The 27,056-nt window shown below is 41.0% G+C and overlaps 1 protein-coding gene across 4 annotated transcripts in view; it reads left to right on the forward strand.

The window, feature by feature from the left end:
• RIGI (RNA sensor RIG-I) overlaps nt 1–22,706 on the forward strand; it is a 56,255-nt gene extending 33,549 nt beyond the window's left edge. For all 4 annotated transcript variants that reach the window (XM_059411519.1, XM_059411520.1, XM_059411517.1 and 1 more), the window contains exons 7-18: nt 200–353; nt 932–1,190; nt 2,148–2,310; nt 3,715–3,834; nt 6,740–6,897; nt 7,899–8,034; nt 9,037–9,185; nt 12,445–12,535; nt 14,986–15,156; nt 16,416–16,567; nt 19,925–20,068; nt 22,134–22,706. In XM_059411519.1, coding sequence (XP_059267502.1) covers nt 200–353; nt 932–1,190; nt 2,148–2,310; nt 3,715–3,834; nt 6,740–6,897; nt 7,899–8,034; nt 9,037–9,185; nt 12,445–12,535; nt 14,986–15,156; nt 16,416–16,567; nt 19,925–20,068; nt 22,134–22,430 — 1,994 coding nt within the window. In that variant the 3' untranslated portion in view covers nt 22,431–22,706. The remainder of the gene's footprint in view (nt 1–199; nt 354–931; nt 1,191–2,147; nt 2,311–3,714; nt 3,835–6,739; nt 6,898–7,898; nt 8,035–9,036; nt 9,186–12,444; nt 12,536–14,985; nt 15,157–16,415; nt 16,568–19,924; nt 20,069–22,133) is intronic.
• The last annotated feature ends 4,350 nt before the right edge of the window (nt 22,707–27,056 follow it).

Below are 27,056 nucleotides of genomic sequence, written 5' to 3' on the forward strand. Positions count from 1 at the left end.
TATTTTATTTGCATGTTACCTAGGAAGTAGCTTGGTCTTTTTCTGTCCTGGTACAAATTCTGCTGCAGTTAACCCATTGACATTCCTAGTTTATTAGTTGGAGCGGTGGTTTTAGGGGAGCCAAAAAGAATTACCTTTCTGTAGAAATATTTTAGTATAATATCAGTTACATGTTTTCTTTTTCTTTGTATGTTAAAAGGATGTGGAAAAACCCTTGTTTCCCTTCTTATATGTGAACATCATCTTAAAAAATTTCCACAAGAACGAAAAGGGAAAGTTGTCTTTTTTGCTATTCAACTCCCACTATATGAACAGCAGAAATCCATATTCTCCGATTACTTTGAAAAACTTGGGTAGGTATAACAGTTGATCCATTTCTTTTTCTCTGGCTTCATGTAACTGGTGTGTATTCAGCTTTGTTTAATATTTGGAAAGCTAGGATTCAAAAATTTATAATAGATTTAGCTTTTATATAATCTAGATGTAATTAATTTTTTATGAATGCAAGTGTGGTAGGTATGCTTGAAATCCTAAACTCCTTTGGCTAGCTCTTGCTTTCTAAGTAAATGACTTGAGATCCATTTTACATTTCAGTGACACATTTAACTTTTTAATGATTTTATAACTTCTTCACTATTACTCTTTGAAGTACTACTTTCTTTCTTAAGATTTGAAGGAATTAACATACTCACTAGCAATTTTGCATTTTGTTTGCATTTATTTATTTGCATAAAAAAACAAATTTGTTTGCATTTATTGACCTTTAACTGTATGTATGACTCTGTGCTAAACTAAGTACTTGTCTCCAGATATATTCCTTTTGGAGGTAGGGGGAACTTAATCAGTTGATGCTCTGAGCTACTGTTTCATGTCTTCATGGTTCCTCATTCACATCATGGTTAGTAATAGGGAATTTTTTGTCATTTCTCAGGTATAAAGTTGCAGGTATTTCTGGAGTAACAGCTGAGACTGTCTCGGTGGAACAGATTGTTGAGAACAATGACATCATCATTTTAACTCCACAGATTCTTGTGAATAGCCTTAGAAATGGGACCCTTCCATCACTCTCTGTCTTTACTTTGATGATATTTGATGAATGTCACAACACTGGTAAAAACCATCCTTACAATATGATCATGTTTAATTATATAGATCAGAAACTTGGAGGATCTTCAGACCCACTGCCTCAGGTATCTCCAGAGCCAGATGGATTTCTCAGAAGAGCTATAGTACACCAGTAGTGCAGCGCATGAAGTTCTCTTGCCCTAATAACTGTCTGTTTAGGGAGCATAGGTTAGAAGAAATTCAGCATGGTACCCGTAGACAAAATTTAGTAGCAGTCACATTTTTTATAGCTTCTTCTTCTAGAAAAAAATTGGTGGCTAATTAGATTCCTTGCTAATGAGTCAATTATTCAGTATTTACTGAGTTGCTATTCAGGTAAGATAAAAATTATTAGGTGACCATTAAGCTAATACACACACACACATATGTGTGTGTGTATAAATATATATATAAATTTTATACTATGTATAAAATTTTATACTATGTATAAAATTTATACATATATAGTATAAAATAAATTTTATACATATATAGTATAAAATAAATTTTATACTATATATACTATGTATAAAATTTATCTATTTTTTCCTACAAATGTTACCTTGCTGAATTCACACACCTACCATTCTGAATAGCTATTGTTTCCCAGCTTTAAAGAGAGCTGAAGGTACTTGTTCTTTTATCCCAGCCAGTGTGACGTGGTTGCCTTTAGAATGGAGTTATGTCTGATTTCAGTCCCTTTCCTTTTAGTTCTACACATCTTGGGGGACACAAAGATAGTGAATAGAGAAGTCCTGCCTTGAAGGGGTTTCTGCCATTAGTTTCTTTGCTAATTCATGTTTGTTAAGTTATGATTCTTGCATCTATTTAGTGCTTTGCCTAACAGGGACCTTTCCATTTGCAATGTCATAGAGAATATCAGGGGGGGAAAAAACTGTGTTCTTCCTCTTTATCTGAAATTATTTAAAAAACAAAAAAACAAAAAACCCAAACCCTACTTTAGCAGGAAAGGGTTGCATGGGGGATTTTGGAAATGGCATGGTGTTTTCCAGACATCTGACAATTTGGGATGCTTCTCACAGGTCATTGGGCTGACTGCCTCGGTTGGCACTGGGGATGCCAAAAACACAAAGGAAGCCATGGAGTATATCTGCAAACTGTGTGCCTCTCTTGACACGGCGGTGATAGCAACAGTCAAAGACAACTTGGAGGAACTGGAAGAAGTTGCTTATAAGCCCCAGAAGTGTAAGTGGAATCCCATAATAAGCCCTTTAGAACTTTGTTATCCTCTGCTTTTCTTAGCTCAGAGACATTTGAATGAATACTGAAGTTTTACTTTTTCTTTTTAGTAGAAAATATTTAACTCCAAACTTAGGAAATAATTACACTTCATGGTTCTCTCCACCGAGCTCTATCCTCAGTAAGTGGATGAACCTCAGGAGTGGACTGTCAAAAGCAAACATCCTTACTCTTGGTTTGATGATTTGTTTTGTTTTGTTCTGTTTCTGATGAAGTTCTTATAAGGATACTAACAATGAGAGAGACATGATGAGAAAATCAAAGCATGTAAATGGCCAAGAGCTGGCTTAGTCCTTCTGTGTGTTGCAAGCTTGAGGAGGATGCTGTGTGCTCATTCATTATTTGAATATGTATCTGATGATTTGGGTTGAAATCACGTTTTTCCTCAGATCAGAATATGATTTTTTAAAAAATAGGCTTGCAAATGTTTATTAAATTTCAATGCTCTACTAACCCATTGAGGGAGAGAGGAAGAGGAGACATAATGTGCCTTCCTCCTTGCTCGGGGGATGTTGTAGGATTGTATAAGGCAGAGTAGACACACATGAAATAGGGACAGTTCAGTTCTTATCTGGGAGCTTCCTGTAAGTCATTCAGGGAAGGTACCCAAACTAAGTTTTTTAGTATCAAGTACAAATTTCTTTGTAATCCAGTCCCCTCTGCCCCCTGCCTGTAAGCCCAACCATGTTGCATTCCTCTGAGCTCCTCAAGTGCATCTTGTTCTTCCTCCATTCCTCTCCCTCTGTTTATCCCACAACATCTCCTTTGGAAGAACCAGAGATGTTTTTCCTTATGCTCCGTGTCACCTGGCACAGCTCTTTACTGTGGTTATTTGGCTATGTATCTTTCTCTCCCCTGAGAGCACAGACCTGTCTGGAGCACAGGTTGTGTTCTTTTCAACTGTTCATCACCAGAACACGGCACGTGGTAGGCAGTTATTACGTTTCTGCTGAAACAATGCAGTAATGAATTTTAGGAACAGTGTGAGCACTTCTGGGGGTTGGGTGGGAAAGGAGAAAATCAGAGAAGTGTTGTATTTGCAGAGACAGGATGGACACCAGCCTTGTCAGGATAGAGGCTCTATGCTGAATAACAGGAAAACCAGAAAGAGAAGTTGGGTTCAACCTAGACCATGAAAGATGGAGATGTTAGAATCTGTGCAGTAAGCCCGAGGGAGCTATTGCAAGGTTTTTGAGCATTTGATACATCATTTAGACTACCTGCCTTTGAGGTTGGGGGCCTCAGGTCTTGCAGAAGAAATAACAGAGGCAGAGAAAGGTGTGCAGATACCTACTTTAAACTATAATGTGTTCTTCCTGAAAAATACTCACTTTGTTTTGATGGCTCTAGTTTTCAGGAAAGTAGAATCCCGGACTACTGACAGATTTAAATGCATCATATCTCAGCTGATGAGGGAGACAGAGAGTCTGGCAAAGAGTATCTTTGATGAACTCGGTACCGTAACTCTTGGTGAGATAAATCTCCTTTTCTTTTTAAATTCAAAGTAAATCTCTGTGGACATACATAACTGAAAAATACCAAATCTAAATTGGTTCATGGCTTTCTTAATCCTCCAAATTAGCTTTCTGTTCTGACTTCCCTGTTTATGTGAATGAAACCACCATTTCCCTGATGGCTCTGATTGAAACAGGCAGAGATCTTCGATTCTTTCTTCTTTTGAGCCTCTCCTGTGAAGTTACCAAGTTCTGTTCTTTCTTTTGTTCCTTCATTCATTAACCAGGTACTCATTTTGCCCTTTAATGGAAAGAACAAGGTTAAAGACAAAGTCCTATCCTCGGGGAACTCACAGTCAAATAATGAGAATCAGATGTGAGCAGCTTCCACACAGCAGGGAAGAGGTACACCCTGGGTGCCCTGGGAGCTCATGGGAACTTTGGCCTGGAATGGTCTGCAGGGCAAGCTTCTTGGGGTGGAGTGGTGTCTGAAGCAGTCTTGAAGTCAGCCAAGTTAAGGAGAGACAACCAAGGGAGGTTGAAAAGGCATCAGGCATTGAAGGAAGAGTTTCAGGAACTGCAAGCATTTGGGTACTCCTAACACATGAGTAGCAGAAAGGAATGATGCTACAGAGGCAGGGACCAGACCAGGAAAGGCCTGGGAGGCCAAACTGAGTTTGACTTTGTCCTAAAAGCAGGGGGAAGCATCTAAAGATCTTAACCCGATCCATGATGTGATGAGGATACCAGTGAACAAAGAGGGCCAGAGGCAGTCAAGACAGCTAGTGGAGGGAGGAACCTTGTGCCAAGCGCTGCAAACAGGATGTGTTCCGATTTCATGGCTAGCTGGTTTGGGGTGGGAGTGGGGGGTGACTTGCACCAGGCTTCTGTATTGCACACTTGTTGGTATAGTAGTGGGGAGTGCTGGTTCCAGAACGGGGAGCAACTTTGGAGATGTTGAGTTTGTGAATTCACCTTTCCTCACAGGTACTTCGGTTTTACTCTTCTCTTTCACAGCTTTCTTTAGGACTTATGCTAACAGCTCTCTGGCTAGTTTGCCCACCCCCACTCATTTTTCCATTCAGCCCCCTGTTACCTGAAATACTAGTTTTATCATGTCAGTATCCTGCTTGAATCTCTCTGCCTTACAAGCAAAGCTCTCTAAGCCTCTAACCTGCCAGTCTGGGCCCTGCCTGCACAGTCTGGTTCTACTTATCTTTCCAGTTTTACATTCCACTCCTTCCCTACTCCAGTCCTTTGATTTAGCCGTTCCTTAAACAAGTTCATTCTCTTGTCATCCACTTAGTGCTCAGCAGTATGATAGCTGATGGGGAGATAGCATGGACCCTGAGACAAGCTCCTGCCCTTGAGGCATTTCCAATCCAACGGTAAAGCCAAAGTTAGATAAGGAATAATGAAACAATGGGATAGGGGTAGGTGGGTGGTGGTGATCAGGTGTGTTTCAGGCAGAGGGAACAGCATGTGCAAAGGCCAGGAAAGCGGAGAGAGTAGGAAGACATCCATTAGCCCTGTCAAATGAAGGAAGCAGAGAAGCTGGAGATGAGAATCAGAAGCAGAGGCTAGATCACAGAGGATCCTGGGAGCTGGGTAGGACTTTGATTAGAGGACTCCCCTAAAAGCGTTTAAGTGGTAGGGTAACAAAATGTTTCATCTGTAATATTGGAAACTCTCTCTGCTGAGTGGGCAGTGAATTGGGGGGGGGGGGCAAGGCAAGAAGTAGAGAGACCACTTACGAGGCTGTCATGTTATCCAGGAGCATTATGATGTGGTCTGATCTAGGGAGTGGCAGAAGGGTGGAAGACATGAATTTCTACCTTCTTATTCTTCCCACTTCTAATTCCCTATCTCCGCCTTTCTCCAGTCTACATCCTGTCAGCTGTTTGGTTTCCAGATTGCTTAGCTCATTTTCACACCTACTCACATTCAAGAAATACTTGTTAATTCATCTGGTTTACCCCCTTGTTTGTCGTTGGAGCTGGGAAAGAAGATGTCAATGCTACTTGTCTGAATAGCCTCCTTTGTTCCTCCTGTTAAACATGAATGGGTGAGAAGAGCAATTTCACCCAGAAACAGAGCTCTTGCCTGTGAGTTTTACTAAACTGTGCTCTTCCCAGGGAGCCCTGGAGATCTGAGCCGCTTGAGAATAGGATTCTTCTGTCTTCTGCATCCTTTTACCACCAGCAGCCTGCACACAGCCTGGACCAGAGCTGATGCTCGATTTTTGGACCGAGCAACTGAGGCATAGCTTAGGAGATGCACACGCACAGAAGCACCCATGACAAGCATCTTTGGAGTACCTGTTCTTTGCTGGGTCCTGTGAATGATGCTGTGGAGATCAGAGAGCTTGAGTTCACACCAAGACAGAGGAGACTGTTGAGTTCTGTCTCTCTTGCTTTTAGATGCCTTCCTCATGAATGTTTTGAAACCTATTACTTTTATTTACTGCTTTGTTGTTAAAGGCAAAGTTAGATATTTTTTTCATGTCCACCATTTTACCTCTGGGCTGCTTTGCTCATCAGCTCACAGAGCCGGCAAGCCTTCAGTATCAGACATACCTGGATCTGCATTCCTGTACCCCCTGCCCTGTGCTAGCTATGTCACTTTGGGTGAATTACTTTGCTTTTCTGAGCTTTGGTTTCCTCACGTGTAAAATATAATATCCACCTCAGAGATTTGTGAAAATGAATGAAATTATGAGTGTAAGACGCTTTGATACTTGGTGCAGAGTAAGTATTCAGTAAGCAGCCCTGTGCCAGCCAGATTCACTACAAAAAACCTCCTGTTTCAGAAGAAGTACTGTGCTTACGGAGAGGAAGGAAGAAAATTGGAGGGTGAGGCTTGCTTAGAACTTTAAATGACTGACCACATGGCACAATGAAACACTTTTTTCTTTTTTCCAGAAAATGTATCTCAAATTCAAAATAGGAATTTTGGAACACAGAAATATGAGCAGTGGATCGTTTCCGTTCAGAAAGCGTGCATGGTGGTTCAGTTGCCCGACAAAGATGAAGAGAGCAGGATTTGTAAAGCCCTGTATTTGTACACTTCCCACTTGCGGGTATGTGGGTTCTTTGTAGCGACATATTGTAGTTGCAGCACCTCCTGGGAGCTTGGCTCTGGGAACCAGGAGAACATCAACTTCTCACCCTATTCCAAGAGCTCACTTAGGGACTTTCCGAGGGGTTCCTCTGAAGCAAACTTTAAAGTTATCCCATTCGGCATCTTCTCTGTCTGCTTACTGAAATGTAACACTAGTAGCCACAGGATAGAAACAGATGCTGGGGCTCTATACCATGTGCCTCTACCATTCCCATGATTGACACGATTGGAAAAAGTTGGGGGATGATGAACATGATTGTAGATATGCGGTTGGTGACAGCCATCTTGAGAGTTCAGTAAGTGACTGCTTTTGCCCTATTTTGAAGTATGGGTGCTCTTACCTTTGGCAAAGCCACATGCTCAGAAATCCAGGGTCTTTGGTTGTTTTCTGGTTACCCAAGAAGTTAAGAAATAATAACCATCACCTCTGCTTATCATGCTGTTCGGAGTATTTAAAAATGCACTCAGTCCGCATGCGTTTATAGAATTTTAACGAACTTAGTTGCATGTTTGGGGTAGGCGGTCAGCGCCAGCAGTTGGAACAGGTATTGTTGCAATTCACTGATGGCTCTGGATGAATGAAGAGATTAAATTCAGTGTCTGAATCAAGAGGCAAATTGATGTGGAAGTTGATTTGCTTTTGTTTTTTGTTTTTTAATCTTTGACATGCATTTTTCTTGTAAATTTTCTCTTTCCCGTCCAAGGTAGAATTCTAGACTCCAAAATGATCCTAATTGATTAATAATCCTAGCTAATTATGGTTTTTTAAAATAGTATTGGTTCAAAGGTTTTATTGCAGTACCATTAGAAACCACTCATCTTAGAAAACTAAGTTGGAATAGATTTAAGAAGAGCTTATTTTAAAAATTAATTCCATGCTAAGTACAGCTAATTGAATGTGAGTATAGCAAATGCATTGGACACTGGAAACATTGAAAACTCTGTTTTCATTTCAAACAGAAATATAACGATGCCCTCATGATCAATGAGCATGCACGGATGAAAGATGCTCTGGATTACTTAAAAGACTTCTTTGCTGACGTCCGAAGTGCAGGATTTGATGAGACTGAGCAGGACCTCACTCGTAGATTCGAAGGTGGGTGGTGTTAGAGGAAGAAGCCATTGGAGCCTGGCGACTCCAGGGCGGGATACTTATATTGTATTGCATTTAGTTTACGATGATGCTCAGGGAGTTGTCCTGGGCTTAAGAAGACAACTATAGACACCAGGACTATTAAGCTTCAGTGAAATATGGTGCTTATGGGAAAAATATGCTGCTTTCACTATTTCTTATTTTGAAAAAGGAAAAATGGGATTTGCAAAGGACACGTCCCATAGAAATTATAATAGGTAGCGGCATTTTTTTCAATCTGTAAGAGACTCTATTTTTTTCAGTTAAATTAGCCAACATACATCATTGGTTTTTGATGTAGTATTTAATGATTCATTAGTTGCGTACATCATCCAGGGCTCATCAGATCATGTGTCCTCCTCAAATGCCCATTACCAGTTACTCCCCCCCGCCCCCCCGTCCCTTCTTCAACCCTCAATTTGTTTCCCAGAGTCCGGAGTCTCTCATTGTTGAAAGGTGGTAGCATTTTTTGGTTCAACTTTTAGTAATTTTACAAAGCTTTAAGAATATATTTAAAAGTGTTTTAATTATTTAAAGAGATTATAATTTATATATACTATATATAAATTTATATATAGAAGAAAACCGAGATGGCCCATAATCCTATTGCTCTTGGATTAAGAAGTAATATAGGAAGATTTGAAATGAAATTAAGTCCTTCTCCTTCTCTCCAAATCCTTTTCCTGAAGGTAATTACTGCTAATAAATTTGTTTGGCTTATATCAAAGTATTAAGTATACATAAGTGTAGCCCAATGGTGTGCTGCTATGCTTGAGCACCCAGCTGTCTGGGGAAAAATAAGTATGCATTTATTGCTGCATTTTTAATATATGCATTAAAGCAGTGGTTATTACTCTTGGGATTCTGGTCAAAGATTGAGAGATTAACTGAACTATAGATAAGGTCACAGTGTGTTCTAAATTTCTAGACTTTAGAAGCCATTTATGGAATGTTCCCCTTTTGCAGAAAAATTGAAGGAACTGGAAAGTGTTTCTATGGATCTCAGCAACGAGAACCCTAAACTAAAAGATCTCTCCTTCATCTTGCAAGAAGAGTACCACTTAAACCCAGAGAGTAGAACCATCCTCTTTGTGAAAACCAGAGCACTTGTGGATGTAAGCTTCTTTCTTCTTGTGGATAACAAATTGACCCAGTACAAAAAGACATTCCTTTCCTCACTGCTCTGCAATCAGGCACTCACCCAATTAAGTGTGGGTCTGTTTCTGGGCTTCCTATTCTGTTCTGATTATCTGTTTGTTTATCCTTATACTAATACCCTACTATCTTCATCACTCTAGTTTATAGTAAGTCTTGGTACCTGTAGAGCAAGGACTTCATACTTTAAAAAATTCTTTGTTAACTAAAAACAATTTTAGCCATTCTCTGAGCATGTAATGTCATCTCCCTAGGCTTTTAAAATTCATTTTACTATATTTGCGTTTCAACTAATACATTTGATCATTTTTCATAAACTTATAAGCCACCCATATATCTTCCTTGGTGAAGTGTCTATTCATATCTTTTGCCCATTTTATTTCATTTTTTTTTAAAGATTTTATTTATTTATATGAGACAGAGTGAGAGCCAGAGAGATCACAGAAGGAAAGGGAGAAGCAGACTTACTGTTGAGCAGTGGGGCTCAATCCCAGGCTCGATCCCAGGATCCTAGGATCCCTGAGATAATGACCTGAGCCGAAGGTAGATGCTTAACTGACTGGGCCACCCAGGCACCCCTCTTTTGTCCATTTAAAAATAGGATTTGAGGAGCACCTGAGTGGCTCAATGGGTTAAAGCCTCTGCCTTTAGCTCAGGTCATGATCTCAGGTCCTGGGATTGAGCCCTGCATCAGGCTCTCTGCTTAGCAGGGTTCCTCCTCTCTCTCTCTCTCTCTCTCTGTGCCTGCTTCTCTGCCTACTTGTGATCTCTGTCAAATAAATAAATAAAAATTTAAAAATAAATAAATAAATAAAAATAGGATTTGATTGATTTCTTTATCATGATATTGTTGAGTGTTTAAAATATTTTTTTAATATATTCTGACAAAAGTCCTCTGTCAGCAATGTGATTTTTAAATATTTTCTTCTGATCTTTTAATTCTCTGAACAATACCTTTTACTGATTGAAAGTTTTAACTTTCCATAAATTCTATTTTACCAATTTTTTCTTTTTGGAGATTGTGCTTTTGGTATTGTATATAAGAACCCTTTGCTTACTCAAGATCACAAAGATTTGCTTTGTTAGTTTCTCCAAGTTTTATAGTTCTGCAATTTACAATTAGGTCTACAATCTATTTTGAGGTATGAGTTGAGATGCTTTTTATCTTTTCATGGAGCTATCCACTTGCTGGAGGACTGTATGTTGAAAAGATTGTCCTTTCTCCATTGAATTGCCTTTGTAACTTTTCGAAAAATCAGTTGGCCTTTTTATGTAGGTCTATTTCTGGATTCTCTCTTCTGTTACATTCATTTACATTTATTTATCCTTTCATCCTTCCTGTACTGCTTTGATTAGCTTTATGGTGTGAGTCCTCCAACTTTTTTCCTTTTTTCAAAATTGTTTTAGCTATCTTCCTTTGCCTTTCCATTTATATTTTAGAATCAGCTAATTCACATATATGAAAAATCCGGGATTTTGTTTGGGATTGCATTGAATCAAGAGATAAAACTGGGGGAAAGTGACATCTTAACAACATGGAGTCTTGGGGGTGCCTGGGTGGCTCAGTCGTTAAGCATCTGCCTTCGGCTCAGGTCATAATCCCCGGGTCCTGGGATCAAGTCCTGCATCAGGGTCCTTGCTCAGCGGGAAGCCTGCTTCTTCCTCTTACACTCCCTTTGCTTGTGTTCCCTCTCTCACTGTCTCTCCCTCTGTCAAATAAATAAGTAAAATCTTTTTAAAAACGAAACAAAACAAAACAGTATGGAGTCTTCCAATCCATGACCATAGTATATCTTTCTCTCTTCTGTATTAGTTATGTATTGCTGGTAACAAATTACTTTGAAACTTAGTGGCTGGAAACAAAAAACTATTATCTTACAACATCTATAGATCAGGAATCTGGGAACAATTTAACTGGATGATTCTGGCTCAGGATCTCTCAGCAAGCTATAATCACCTCAAGGATCCTACCTGAAAGGCTTAACTTCCAACCATATCTGTCTGGCTGTGGAAGGCCTCAGAAGATGTGCTTCTGAGCTCACTCATGGGGGCTTTTCCACTTCCACAAAGCTGCCTCAGAGCACGGCCGCTGGCCTCCTCTAGAGTGAGTGATCCAAGAGAGATTGAGAAAGTATGCCTAATATGGAAGTCATAGTCATTTTTAACTTCGACTTGGAAGTGATCACATCTTCCGTTTTTTATTTATTAGAGGCAGGTCAGTAAGTTCAGTTCACATTTGAAGGGAGGGGATTACACAAGAATCTGAAGACCAGCGGGTGGAGATCACGGGGAGCCACCCGAGAGGCCACCTACCACATCTTCTTTGGTTTCTTTTATCACTGTTTTGTTGTTTGCAGCATACAGATTCTGCACGTATTTTATTAGACTTATACCTAAGTGTCAATTTTTTAATGCTATTGTAAATTGTACCTGTAGTTGCTTGTTGCTGGTGAGAAAAAATACAACTGACTTCTGTACATTATCTTATGTCCTGGGATCTTGCTAAAACCCACTTACTCTACACAATCACTATTCTGAACATTGCTTTTTTTTTTTTTTTTTTTTTTAAGGATTTTTTTTTATTTGTTTACTTGACAAACAGAGACAGCCAGAGAAGGAACACAAGCAGGGGGAGTTGGAGAGGGAGAAGCAGGCTCCTGGCTGAGCAAGGAGCCCAATGCGGGGCTGGATCCCAGCATCCTGAGACCATGACCTGAGCCTAAGGCAGACAGTTAAAAACTGAGCCACCCAGGTGCCCCTGAACACTGCTTTTTTCATTTTAAAAAGGTCTCAGAGATTAAATTATATCAGATCACAAAAATCTTAACCATTATATTTAATTGCATAGAATTCAATTCCAAAAAACTTTTTTTCTCAGGTTTATCAGTCAGAAAACTACTTACTAAAAGTTTTTCCTTCTTGTGATATATCAATATCGAATTAATAGTTACACAAATGTGGTCTACAAATAGTGTCCAGGGGCACCTGGGTGGCTCAGTGGGTTAAACCTCTGCCTTCGGCTTAAGTCATGATCTCAGGGTCCTGGGATCGAGCCCCGCATTGGGCTTTCTGCTCAGCTTGGAGCCTGCTTCCCCCCTCTCTCTACCTGCCTCTCTGCCTACTTGTGATCTCGCTGTCAAATAAATAAATAAAAAATCTTAAACAACAACAACAAAACCCACAAATACTGTCCAACTGATAATTGCTTTTGATTTTCAGGCTTTGAAGAAGTGGATTGAAGAAAATTCTGAGCTCAGCTTTCTAAACCCTGGCATATTGACTGGACGTGGCAAAACAAATCAGAACACGGGTACTATATTAGTGAATTAGAGTTAGGATACTATAAGATTATTTATAATATATTCAAATTCTTTTTTAATGCTTTATCAGGGTTCAACTAGAGAAGCAAAACCATTAAGTGATTATACACTCATACATATATACATATTTATGTTGCTTGTGTGTGGACACAAACACACACAAACTCATAGGGATTTGGGAATTAGCATGCACAACTGGTCTGGCAAAGGAAGTCGGAAATACATGGGGTAGGTGAACAGGAGCAGGTCTGAAACCAACAGGTGTGAGCTATTTGGAGTCTCTGAGGTCTGGGACTAATGCCTAAGCCCTCTTTCTTTTTTTTTTTAAATTTTTATTTATTTGACAGATCACAAGTAGGCAGAGAGGCAGGCAGAGAGAGAGAGGAGGAAGCAGGCTTCCCACTGAGCAGAGAGCCCAATGCAGGGCTCAACCCCAGGACCCTGGGATCATGACCTGAGCGGAAGGCAGAGGCGTTAACCCTGAGCCACCCAGGTGCCCCCTAAGCCCTCTTTCAAAGGGTTGATTAATTATGTCAGGTCATCTGAGGATGAATCCCTTTTGTAACTTAAATGTCAAGTGATTAGGAACTTTAATTACGTCTGTGAATTCCCTTCACAGAAGCACCTAGATCAATAAGCGAGTACTGTAGTTCAGCCTAGCCACAGGAAAAAGCCATCACAGTGCTCAAATACAAAAACTTACAGACATCTCCTCTTCCCATAGGTCCTTCGGATGAAACCAAAGTTATTTTTTAAAATATTGTTAGAGCAGGTCACTCTTTTTCTCTAATTTTCAACCAGTAAATTTAGATTAGCTGGAAATAAAAATGTTCTATTTTATTGTTTTTTAAGCTAGAGACGCTTTTATGTGTATTATATATTTTTTAATTAAAAAAAAAAAGTTCAGGCACAAAATCCTGCAGTCTAGCTACAGTGGTTGAAGGATGAAGGGGTGCCTCTGTAATCCCAGGAGGATCCCTGGGTGGCCAGCCCTCACCTGACATTCCCGTAGCCGTGCTCCCCAACCCTCATTGACCAGCCAGGACAGATACTCATTCTGTTCCTCCTGTTCAGTTTTGTGTCTAATAAGCAGTCCCCATCCTGTCAGTCCTCAGGCATCGCTCTTGCACTTTCCCCTTATGCAGATTTTAAACTTTGGGAATATAATAAGTATATTCAGATTTCGAAAGTTTGGCTTTCAGTACCAAGTTTGGCTTGGTTCAATACCAAGTTTCGAAAGTTTGGCTTTCCAATACCACATTACTGCAGTTGGAATTCAAAGCTCTGCCGTCTGACTCTAACATGAGTTGATTTTCAAATTTTGGTATTTCTTTACAGATAAGCATTCAAGATAGTTTCTTGTTTGTTCGTTTATCCATCCATCACCCATCCAGCCACACTTATTTAGAAACTTATTCTGTACCAGTTATTGTGCTTCTGCCAAATAGCCTTCCCCAACCCCAAGACTGGTAGAGGTTTCTCTCCTCCCCATCCCACAGATGCAGTTCCTAAGATATCAGTATTATACCAATTTTATCAATAGCTTCCTATTGATCTCCTTCTTCCATGAGATCCTTGTAGATAAAAATGACCTTTTTAACCATTGTATTTTTACCTGACAAACTATAATTGCTGAGTAAATGATGAACAAGTAGATGACTAAGTTTAGAAATTCATGAAGTATGGCATCTGTCTTGGGCACGCTCATTATTCACTAGAAAATGATGGTAAAAAGAAATTGTTTTGGCCTTAACAAAATATATCTGAAGATTTTGGCTGCCAACGTACAGAAAAAACTAGAACTTTTATAAATTCTCTTAACTCGGAGGTGGAGACCACTGAAATTCTTTTCTTTCTCAGTATATCACTGGCTGAGGACTGCACACTGTTAGGGTTTCAGACTTAAATTCAAGGCCCGGTTCTGTGAGTTTATCATACTTCCAAAACCTCAAGGTCTTCATCTGTAAAGGAGAATTGTAACACTTGCCACATCAGCCTCAAAGGGCTTTGAGAAATTCCATTAATTAACTGTGACACTGTTTTGCCAGCTGTAAAGTCCTATACACATGCAAAGGCATTACAATTAATTGTTTTGCAAAAAAAATATGAATTACTGATAGTTGTTGATAGTTTTGCAAAAAAAAAAAAAAATCCATATTTGTTTTGCAATAGAGCTGCACAGCTGGTTAGTGCCACAGCTGGCATTTGAACTCAGGCAGTCTGTGGCAGAGTCCAAATTGTTGAACACCACCCTAATGTCCTCTCTAAAACAAGGATAGGAATAGGCCCTACTGCCTAGGGTTGTTTTGACATCATGAATATAAAGCACTTTTCACAGTATTTGGCACGTAATAACACTCCGTTATTAATGGCTACTTTTCAAGGGTAAAGTTCCCTCTTTGATAAGTTGTGTAATGAATGCCCTCTGACTCTGACTCAGGAATGACGCTCCCAGCACAGAAGTGTGCATTGGACGCATTTAGAACCGATGGAGATAAAAAGATTCTGATTGCCACTTCAGTTGCTGATGAAGGCATCGACATTGCTGAGTGTAATTTGGTCATCTTGTATGAGTATGTGGGCAATGTCATCAGAATGATTCAAACCAGAGGTGAGAAGAGCTTTGATTCCATTACTAAATGGCTGGCGATTTCTCTGATTTGTGAGTGTGTCTGTTATTTAGAAACATACTCTGTCCTAGTCATTGTGCTTCTGGCTTTTTCTCCTTTATTAAACCATTGTGGCTATAGGACCATTGGCACCATGGACTCTGGCGTCTTTGGCCCCAAAGGCGGCTTACTTGATCAGGATTGTGTGGGTACAGTTTTGCCCACTAATATGTGTCCCATTTTAATTCTTGTTTATGATGAGTACTGTTTACTTGACCAACATTGACTGACATATTTATGGAAAGATAATTCCCACTTGGATTGAGACTTTGGCAGCCTATGTGTGGACCCTTCGTGGTTGTGCTTGTGGTAATGATGGGCCCTTGTATTCTAGAAGAGATACTCCATAGAGTTCTTCTCACTTGAACTAGGTAATCTCCTAACTAGCCTCTCTTCCTTTTCCAATTTCTGTAACAACAGCTGCATTTTACTTCCTGAAAAACAGCTCTGGGGCTGGGCATGTCACTGGGCATGTCTGGGCATGTCACTTGCCTGTATAGAGACTCCATTGTTTCCTGATTTACATGGTGTTAAAAAGCTCACAGTCCAGCACCAAATTATCTTTCCAACCTATTTCCCATTCTTCCCCTTTATTCGTTATCCACTTCTGCCAACCTGACTTCATCATTTTCTCCTTGTCGAAGAAAGCGCTCATGTACTGCTACTCATAACCTTTGTTTTACTTCCTCCCTCTTCCCCTGCTTCTGTATCACGTGTCCCTGATCCCCCAGCTGGCAATAAACTTGAATACCCATATTTCTTTTCATTTATCTTCCTTATTTTACTTAGTATTTCTACCTGTATTCTGGTGACTGTGAACATATCTATTTCCCCACCTGCTTGAAGGGTCTTGAGGGAGGATCTATTCATTATTCATATTGGAGTGCTCACGGTGTCCTCCTGAGTGTTCAAGCTGGATTGTCTTTAAGGCAGTGTCTCTGATAATGTAGCTGTCCTGTTACACTGCCTGGAGACCGACCCCCCGCAAGGAAGCCAGCCTAAGCCGCGCCCCCAGCTTAACATGTAGTTTAATATGGAGGCACACACCTGCGTTGGGAGTTCCTGCTCTAACAGCTCAGCTGTCCTATGAAAGCGGGTATCAGTGAATCAGAATTGAATTTTAGGAGTACCCCTCTGTTTACCTCTTCTCAAATTTATCAAAGTTCTAAGTCAAAGACACCAAATACTTATTTTCTGATAGGCCGAGGAAGAGCAAAAGGGAGCAAGTGCTTCCTTCTGACCAGCAATGCTGATGTAATTGAAAAAGAAAAAATAAACATATACAAGGAAAACATGATGAATGAATCCATTTTAAGGCTTCAGACGTGGAATGAAGCAGTATTTAAAGAAAAGGTAAGTCTTTTATTCTGTGTCACTCTTGCAGAATCTGACCATGAGTAACAAACAGAATGTAAGGGTAGTTGGTGCCTTTTATCATATTGCTCTGAGTGTTACATGAGAACACTAAGTTTATGCTTAAAATTTTGTCCCGCAGTAAACATCAGATTCATTCTGCTTTGGGCCTCAGTGAGATTAAAATGTATGTTATTAGCGCTAATACTTGGAGTGAGGTTTTTAGTTAGTTATAAAAGGGCAAACCGAGTTAGATGGCCCTCAAGTTGGTAGCTCATCCTGAGAAATGCACCCTAACATGGCAAAACACAGCCTTCAAATTTGTCGCTAACATCCAGAGTCCTTGGAGAAAAGCTCCCCATGCACAGTGCACGTTAGAATGCCTGTTTGTAGGTGCGGGTAGGAATGCACACTGTGGAGTGTTGTATCTGTTTAGTTCAGTCTCTCTCTTTTTTTTTAATTTTTTTAAGATTATTTATTTATTTATTTGACAGAGAGAGATCACAAGTAGGCAGAGAGGCAGGCAGAGAGAGAGAGAGAGGAGGAAGCAGGCTCCCTGCTGAGCAGAGAGCCCGATGCGGGACTCGATCCCAGGACCCTGAGATCATGACCTGAGCCGAAGGCAGCGGCTTAACCACTGAGCCACCCAGGCGCCCTAGTTCAGTCTCTTGATAGTGACCTTCATTTTACTGCAATTTCCTCTATAACACAGAAGCATGGAACCAGACTGGGGAAGGTCAAGAAACAGAAACATGCAAATACACGCACACACAGGCTTACGTGCATGCACATACAAGCACCCCCACACTTTCTCTAGACCCTTTGCAGAGACTTTCATCTTGGGATCTCTGCCACTTAGAAGATATGTGACCTCAGGTAGTTACTCTGTCTCTTAAATCATCTGTCTCCACATTCGTAAAGTTGAGAAAGCAATGGTATTTAATTCACAGGGCAGTTTTAGGGATAAAATGGGGGTATATGCATTGCTCAGCACAGTACCTGGAATCAAGTAAGTGCTCAAAAAATGAGAACTGTTATGGACTGAGGCATGAGGCAGACTTTAACTTCACAGAGATGAACCTCACAATTCAGTAGACCAACTCCATAGTGTCCATAATTTTGAAAAGTCATAATCTCTTTACTCAAAAATAGTTTTGAGAAGCAGTGGTCTAAAGCAAATTAACATTTTAGCACATAAAAGGACAACTTTATGTCAGTATTCACTCATTTTTAGAAAATTTCTACCTAAGTTTAGAGACTAAAATATTTAAAAATACTTCTTCCACATTTTAATTGAGGAGAATTGCAGGGAAATTTTTTAGTTCCTCTTTAATTTTCCTCTTGAACTTTACTGAGAATAGAGGTTTTTCACTGAGTCATCTTCCCCTTTTGTAGCATATGTTGATGTTGGCTGTAAAATCTTTAAAACAGTAATAGCTTTACTACCCATGACATAATTTTTATCTCTTCCACTGGGTGACCAATGACATAGACTCATGTGTAGCAGGGGAGAAAGAGTAAAAGCCTGTTGAGGGAGATGGAGGCTCGGCCATACCCAGACTCTTTTGTAGCCAGCTCACCAGGACGAGGAGTGGGATGAAGAGAGAACAGGTTATGCATCTGTTGAAGAGCACCTGGGATTCCCCAAACAGCCATAGAAAATGGGCAGCGGTGGGAAGGGATGAGAGGGAGCCCAGAACCGGTGCAGCCAGGACTTGTTGGTGGCTGGTCATTCCGTGGGTGGGGCTGGGCGTTCTGGCTCTCCGCAGGGTCTGCCCTGACATCACAGGCAAGGGTGGTTACCGTGTGGCAGGGCAGAGCATGGATCCCTCCTTGGCCTTCTCTGACACTGCTAGGTGGGAGTGTGCAGACGCTTTGTTAAAGTGGAAATCTAGGTGCGCCCTCAGTCTTTGCTGGCATGGGCTGGGGTTAGACCATAGTTGTCTGTTCCGTTCTATGATGTTTGGCAGAAATAGAAGAGCCACTGTCTGAAAGTTTTTTGTCTTGCTAGGCTGTCCCTTTCCTGGTCGTCCTTTGACTAGAGAGAGTAAAGTAGGCTTTTGTTGAGACACTTTTTTTTATCTGCGTCCATAGGCATTTCCGGTTGCCAGTTCTTTCAGTCTCATATCTGGGGTAATAGGAGATGAAAAGAAAACCCAGGTTACTCAGTACCATTTTGTTCTTAAGATTTTGTGTTTTCTAGCTGTCTCCCTTCCTCTCTTGACCCTTCTAAATCTTCTTAGTTTTGTTTTATCTGTAACGTCCAGGTTTTTAAAGAAAAAAAAAAATAATAACTTTGTTTATTTGAGAGAGAGAGAGAGAGAGAGTGAAAGAGAGTTGGGGGGAGGTGCAGAGGGAGAGGGACAAGCAGACACTCCCCATTGAGCAGGGATCCTGACGTGGGACTTGATCTCAGGACCCCTGGGATCGTGACTTGAGCCAAAGGCAGATGCTTAACCATCTGAGCCACCCAGGCACCCTATAATGTCCAGGTTCTTAGTTGTATGTAGGCATGCCCTAAGTTTTGAAGTAGAATGCAGTCATACCATATACATGATTTAACTTTAGTGTAACTCAAAGTACTCTCTGTGGTCAGAAGGGGAGAGAGAAAAATGATTTAGGGGATGGGGACTCTTCTGTCTGCTGTTCTATTTAATGGGTCTCTGCCCTAGAAGTGGTATAACTATCCCTGAAACAGTCAATATGTATGTTTATATTTATGAATGCTTTAAAAATTTTTTGCCAACTACTAAAGTAGAAAACAGGGGTCACATGATTGTTTTATGAACATCTTTAGTATTTTATGGGCACCTTTTTTTTTTAAGATTATTTCTTGTGAAAAGCGAGAGAGCAAGAGAGTGGAGGGACAGATGAAGAGGGAGAGGGAGAGAGAATCCTTAAGCAGACTCCCTGCTGAGCACTAAGCCTGATGTGGGGCTCAATCCCAGGACCCTGAGATCATGACCTGAGGTGAAACCTAGAGCCAGCTGCTTAACCAACTGAACCACCCAGGTGCTCCCTTTATGGGTATCTTTGATGCAAAAATTTAAAGGCTCATTGGAGGTCACAGTTAAACACTGACTAATAAAGAATTAGGAGAACCCAATAAAATTATCTATGGGATTTTTATAAACAAAGTCAGGTACTGTATGTTCATGGAAGTTGTAAATGAATGAATGATAATACGTGTGTGTGTGTGTGTGTGTGTGTGTGTGTGTGTGTGTTTGCGTATTTGCATGCACACAGTCATAAATAGTCATAAATAGTTATAAATAGTTATAAATAGTCATAAATAGTTATACCATTGTACTGACAAGGTGGTTTTGTTTTTGGGTTTTTTTGGACTTTTGCATGTAGATTCTCCAGATACAGATGCAAGAAAAATTCATCAGGGATAGTCAAGCAAAAGTAGAACCTGTACCCGATAAGGAGAATAAAAAACTGCTTTGCAGAAAGTGTAAGGGCTTTGCGTGTTACACGGCTGACATCAGAGTGGTAGAGGTAAGCGAACTTTGAGCAAAGAGCATTGGGTCATTTTTTAGCACTAATTAAACTTACTCTCTATCGGTGAGATATTTGTGGAAGAATATTATTATTTTTGTTGTTATCATGGCCGTGATATTTTAAAAAGCCAAAAAATTTTGAAAGGAAACCCATAACAATGAAGAAGAAAAAGAAGGCATTTAATTAAATATGACATAGCCACTAAAAATAATAATGGTCATGCTAAATGAATGGGGTATCTGGGGTTAAATCCTAGAACAGATAAAGAATATTAATTAGAAAAAGTAAATATCTGTAGTGCCAGTAACAGTAGCGTTTCAATCCTAATTTCTTAGTTTTGACAAATATACTGTGGTATGTGAGATATTGACATTCAGGAAAGCTGGGAGAATGGGATACAGGAGATGCCTGAACAACTTTGCCCTTTTCTATAAATCTAAAGGAACTCCAAAGTAGAGTTCATTAAACGAAATGAACATGAAGCTTATGTATAATGAAAAGCTTCTTACAGACTGTGATGAAGTAGAAAAAATAACAAGGAAACAAAGTTGTTAATATGCTGTGACTTTCGGGGTGTGAAATAATAGTGGCAATACCCGCACCGCTCTCACCTGTAACGAAAAACATTAAGACATTTTCTTTGTCCAGAAAAAGACTAGAGCAAATATACTAAATATATATTTTACAGTGAGACTCCATGATTTTTCCTATTTTATGTTTTCTAAACTTTCTTTTTGGGATATAGATGACTTTTTAATTTTTTTTTTTTTGAAGATTTTATTTATTTATTTGACAGAGAGATCACAAGTAGGCAGAGAGGCAGGCAGAGAGAGAGGAGGAAGCAGGCTCTCGGCTGAGCAGAGAGCCCGATGCGGGGCTCGATCCCAGGACCCTGAGATCATGACCTGAGCCGAAGGCAGCGGCTTAACCCACTGAACCACCCAGGCACCCCATAGATCACTTTTATAATGAAAACAAAATATCTCCTTATTTTAGAAAATCTGGTTAGTTATTTTTTGTTTTGTTTTGTTTTTTCCTCCTTAAAAATTTTGGATAGAGGGGTGCCTGGGTGGCTCAGTGGTTTAAGCCTCTGCCTTTGGCTCAGGTCATGATCTCAGGGTCCTGGGATCGAGCCCCACATTGGGCTCTCTGCTCAGCCGAGAGCCTGCTTCCCCCCCTCTCTCTACCTACTTGTGATCTCTCTCTCTCCATCAAATAAATAAATAAAATTGAAAAAAAATTTTTGAATAGAATAATCTCCAGAGACAAAAACTGCCTGTAACTCCATTGCTCCTGATAGAAGAGAGGCTGGTTTCGATGATTAGTTATTAGGATTCTTTTTGGTCTTTGGGAAGCTGGTCTCTGATCAGAAAATGGAGCAAGAAGCACAATATTAAGGGTGATACTAGCAAATTCCCGTGCCTTTGTAAATCGCTTCTTTAGCTAGAAAACATCCTTTCAGCTCCAATTTGAGTGATTTTTCTCTTGCAAACGCCCTTTATGATCGTTTCCCTCCTGCCCCACCCCCTCCTCCCAGGGGCCCGTATATTGGGTCTGCATTTCCTCTGTACAGAGTGGTGTTTCTCAGATTTACTCTAAAGTTGACTGTAGTTGGAGCCTCTGGACACATTAGTCTGTGACCCTCTGCAGATCTCCATTGACCCTTCGTTGTTCTCTGTATCCTTTGGATTGTGCCTGTCAAGTAAACTCAGGCACTGGAGCTCTTCAAGAAATACCCGCTTTTGTTTCCGAACCAATAAAGAATATCTACTTTCAGAAGCTTGGTTGCCCAGAAACTTCTTAGTCCTCGTTTTCATGAGATGGCCCCTATCCCCTCACTTGGCATCCCCACGCTCACTTCCACCCTTGGAACTGGGAGTCAAGTTGCATGAATTGTAGTCTGCCCTTCAGTGAATGCATATTTCCTTCTTACCCCATCTGTCACAAAAGTGGGATCCTACCTGCTTTTCATCTCAGATTGTTGTGGAGTTCATAAAAAATCACAGTTCGGTCCTGGTTCTAATGTTCTGTTTTGTGTTTTATTCAATCCCTTTGTCTGTAGGACTGCCATTACGCTGTGGTTGGAGATGCTTTCAGGAAGTGCTATGTGAGCAAATTACACCCCAAACCAAAGACCTATGGGCATTTTGAGAAGAAAGCAAAGATCTTCTGTGCCAGAGAGAACTGCTGCCATGACTGGGGAATCCATGTGAAGTATAAGACATTTGAGATTCCAGTTATAAAAATAGAAAGCTTTGTGGTGGAGGATATTGCAACTGGAGCTCAGAAGCTATATGCAAAGTGGAGGGATTTTCCTATTGAGAAGATACCCTTTGATGCTACAGAAATGTCCAAATGACCTTGGGTCCTCAGTCTTTAGCTACAGGCAAGGGGTGACCTTAACTGACAAATTAGCCCCAGTGGGTACAGTCATGGATTGCTTGTATACCACTGTGAAGACACTTTACCCAAACTTGTATCAAACTGAATATGTCACTTAACTTCACCTTCTTTTTATTGTTTTTAGCAGTTTGAACTATATCACATATGTAGAACACAAGTGATAACAGCACTAATGTTCTGTAGGCCAATGGAGCTCTAAGCACTTGGGAAAAATTAAAAAGCCCTAACTTCTTTTCTGATCTTTCCTTTCACAACTGACTGCCAGTGTAGCCACTCAGTACACATTGGAATGAATGAATGAATGAATGAATGAATGAAACGTTGAAAGTGTTTCTACCATAAACTGACTTTTGCCCTTAACATACTGAAATTGTTCTTGTTTGGTCCTGTAAGACTGTCCCACCCCCTCTGACTTCAGGCATTAGTTGCAAATCCAGGGAATCACCTGAGCCTCTCATTGACAGGGCATAGATCAGAGGTTCCCCTGACCTCCTCCTTGAATTTGATTAATCTGCTAGAGGAGCTCACAGAACTCAGAGAAACATTGTATTTTCTTAATCACCTGTTGACTAGAAAACAGCCAGATGGGAGACATGCATAGGACAAGATGTGGGAAGAGACAAGGAGTTCCCATGTCCTTTCCTGATCTCCACCTGTTCAGCAGGTGGAAGCTCCCCAAACCCTATCCTTTGGGATTTTACGGAGGCTTTCTTATATAAGCATGACTGATCAAATCATTGGCGTTGGTGATTGATTCAACCTCCAGCTTCACTCCCTGGTTGTTAGGGGGCTGGACTGAGAGTTCCAGCCCTAGAATCTGAGTTGGTTGTTCTGGCAACCAGCTCCTTAGGTGTGGTCCAAAAGCCATGTCATTAGCATAACAAGAGACCCTTTGTCACTTGTGTCACTTAGGAAATTCCAAGGGTTTTAGGAGCTCAGTGCCAGAGCTGGGGATGAAAGCCAAAGAGATATTTATTATGTAAATCACTATCTCACAAGTATCTCTTTTTATATGTGATTGCCTTTTTTTGGATGCTGTTGTTTAAGAACCCTAATAGGATGTTTAAAACACCTACTGGAGATTTGAGAAAAGTTCTTTCAGGTATCTAAATGGTCCAATTTGTTTGAAGGTGAATGGTCCTCTCTTCAGCCAACAGAAGGCAGATTGAAGGTGAAACAAAAAAAAATATTAGAATTTCCTTATTGGATTTTTGCCCTGAGTCAAGCCACTGCCAGGCACAGAGCCTGGAACAGAGTTAGGCACTCGGTTACTATTTACTGAAGGAAAAAACCTGGTAGATAGAATGCAGACTCTTGACTGATGCCAAATGCTGGTCATTAGATTTCTCGGTCAAAAGCTGTATGTCAGAACCAAGTGGGGAGTCTTCATGGGCACGTGCCCCACCCCCATTAGGATATCTTGGCAGGGTGTCCAGCCATGTGTACTTAGTGAGGTTCCTCGGGTGGTTCAGATACAACCCATTACACACCCACAGGACCTTGTCTCTCTATGGTTCCTGCTAGTGCTGACATTGTGATGGGTTTTTCACCTGAAATGAGAAGTTGCCTTCAGTCAAATGCCTGATTGTGTAATAAGTAAACTCTGATTCCTGTTTTTACAACTGGTATTATTACTTGAATTTATTTAAAATTTTTAAAAAAATTTAAATTCAATTTGTTTAACCTGTAGTGTATTATTAGTTTCGGGGGGTAAAACTGATATTATTATTTGAATTTAAAAGACAAACCATCAGGTCAGCATTTCCTCCAGCAAGTCCTGTGCAACATACACTCTGTGAGATGCTCTGACGAAAACATTCTTGTGGTCGAGACAGGCTTCTGAACCAAAATGAGTGATTTACACCATGACCCTCATTCAAATGATGTGATTTACACCATGAGTGATTTACACCATGACCGTCATTGTGTGGGATTGTGTCAGTTCTGTGCTAACAAGACCCCTTTAACTCAGTGGTTCCCAAAGATGCTGTCCCTGGAACCCTGTTCTCCAAGGGACACCACTCCCATCCTGTGGAAGTCCCACAGCAGGTGAGCAGTCTTGCGGGAGAGCAGACAGAGCCCAACTGGAACAGTTTCAGGATCATATCAGGTACTCTTTTATCATACCGCGCAGTAAAACTACACATCTCGCTCAGCAAATCTGCTCTTAATGTGTAGACCTCTGTTCTCGGGATGCAAACTATTAAAACTATCAGCTACAATTATATAATTGTTGCTTATGATAATTAGGCTGTCTGGGTGAACAAAAACTACCTGGGTGTTAAACTCTGTTTGTGGTCATGACATTTAATAGCTTCCTCAGAAAGCAGCCAGGAAGGCTTACTGTTTTTCTGGAAGTAAGTCTGCATTGCTTCTACATAACCCTGCCGGGTACTCCACTGTCCTCACATAACCCTGAAAGGGAAATTGGGCTCAAGATACGGTTCTTCATTTTGGTGACCTGGAAACTCCCAACTTTAGCATAGAGAATACTGGGAGATAAATCTCCCAGATTATGAACTACTAACTATTACACCAGAGCTGCTGGTGGCTACATCCCCAGGCACAAGGAATAGCCTAGAATGAGGTAACATGAGAGGAGAAATGATAGGGAGGGAAGCTGAGTTTGAGTCAGTAGATCCAGTCAAGCCTATGGCTGTGGCTACTCTGTTCTTCACTCTGTGAGCCAATTATTGGTGGGTTTTTTTGAAGATTTTATTTATTTGACAGAGAGACAGCACAAGTAAGCGGAGTGGCAGGCAGAGGGAGAGAGAGAGAGCCCAATGCGGGGCTTGATACCAGGATCCTGGAATCACGACCTGAGCTGAAGGCAGAGGCTCAACCCACTGAGCCACTCAGGCGCCCCACGCCAATTATTATTAACATTTTTGCTTAACCCGTTTGACTTGTGCTTCTAATAACACTGTGGTTCATTACTACTAGACCCCTGCTGGAGGTGACTCTCATCTGCTAATGGCTGTCCCATAGCCAAAGACACACGTGCTTATTTGCTGCATTAAATAAGTCTGTTGGTTAAGACAGTGTGTGCACTTAAGAATGCTTGCTTTCCTAGGAAGGGTCAGGTGTAATGGATTTGGAAAACTGTTAACAAAAGAGAAGAGAATCCCAGGGTGAAGAAGAGGACTGGCAGGCACCTTGGACAAGAGCAGCAAAGATTTCGTGTGGAACGAGAGGCCTAGTGCCTTCTTGAGAAACTAGGCCAAAGGAGCTTATTTGTTCAGTCTTGTCATGGGCCAGGGTGTGACACTGGGCAAGACATTTTATTACTGAACAGGATATGGGGTGCATTTGGAGGCAGAGGAGTCCAGAAGTGAAGGGACCCTGTTCTAGAAGTCAGAGACACAAGACTCTGTCTCCACATAACCACGTAATGTGAGGAGCTAGACAGCTCCCCAGCAGCACAGTAACAGAGAACTAAGGCGGTAGAGGTCTGTTTTCTCAGCCCTTCTTTGTGTTTTTATGTTAGGACTGATCTTTATTTAAAGGTCATGGGCTTTTTTATACAACAAGGTTCTGTCTGTTATCTTAGGAATGCAAGCTGGGCCCCAGGAACCTCAGGGGCAGGGTTGCTCAATAACCTGTCTTATTCCTCATCTCAGGAGAGGCAGAGAGAGGTGTTCTGGCAGAGAGTCCTGGGTGTTCTGATGGCCAGGCCACATTCGCTGAGTGCTAAATTTGAGATTTAAAATTCATTACAAAGAGATGAACCTGGGGGGTGCCTGGGTGGCTCAGTGAGTTAAGCCGCTGCCTTCGGCTCAGGTCATGATCTCAGGGTCCTGGGATCGAGTCCCGCATCAGGCTCTCTGCTCAGCAGGGAGCCTGCTTCCCTCTCTCTCTCTCTGCCTGCCTCTCCGTCTACTTGTGATTTCTCTCTGTCAAATAAATAAATAAAAATCTTAAAAAAAAAAAAAAAAAAAGAGATGAACCTGGGAGCTATAAGGTGACCTGTTATGAGCCAGAACCCCCAGGTCCCCATGGGACCTCTAAGGACGTGATTAAGGTTAAATAAGGTCATAAGAGTGGGGCCCCGATCTGATCCAATTAGTATCCTTAGAAGACACCAGAGAGCCAACTCCTCCTCTTTCTCCTCACACGCGCATGAAGGAAAGACATGTGAGAGGACAGGGCGGAGGTGGCTGTCTGCTAACCCGGAAGAAAGTTCTCACCAGAAAATGAATTGACTAGAAACTTGAGCCCGGACGTCTAGCCTCCAGAACTAGGAGAAAATACATTTTTGATGTTTACACTACCCAGGCTATGATATTTTGTTACGGTTGCCAGAGCAGACTATGATGAACATAAGCAGGTAGGTAAACTATAGAACATAAAGTGAAAAAAAAAAAAAATGATCTGCTCACCGTATTTGCTACTGCTACCTTCTTGTCTGCTCCCAACCAGGGCAGAGAAATCCTTTTCCTCAGCTCTTCCACTCCCCCTACCCGCCGCCCACAGTACAGATGTTGTAAAAGCAGAACTTGAAGGTCTCCCGGTTTTAGGATACTGTAGTCTGAGACTTGCTCTGCTCGAAATATTACAGACAAGAGCTTTACACACAACAGAA

Source organism: Mustela nigripes, chromosome 9 (genome assembly GCF_022355385.1).
Source record: "Mustela nigripes isolate SB6536 chromosome 9, MUSNIG.SB6536, whole genome shotgun sequence".
Classification (NCBI taxonomy): Eukaryota; Metazoa; Chordata; class Mammalia; order Carnivora; family Mustelidae; genus Mustela; species Mustela nigripes.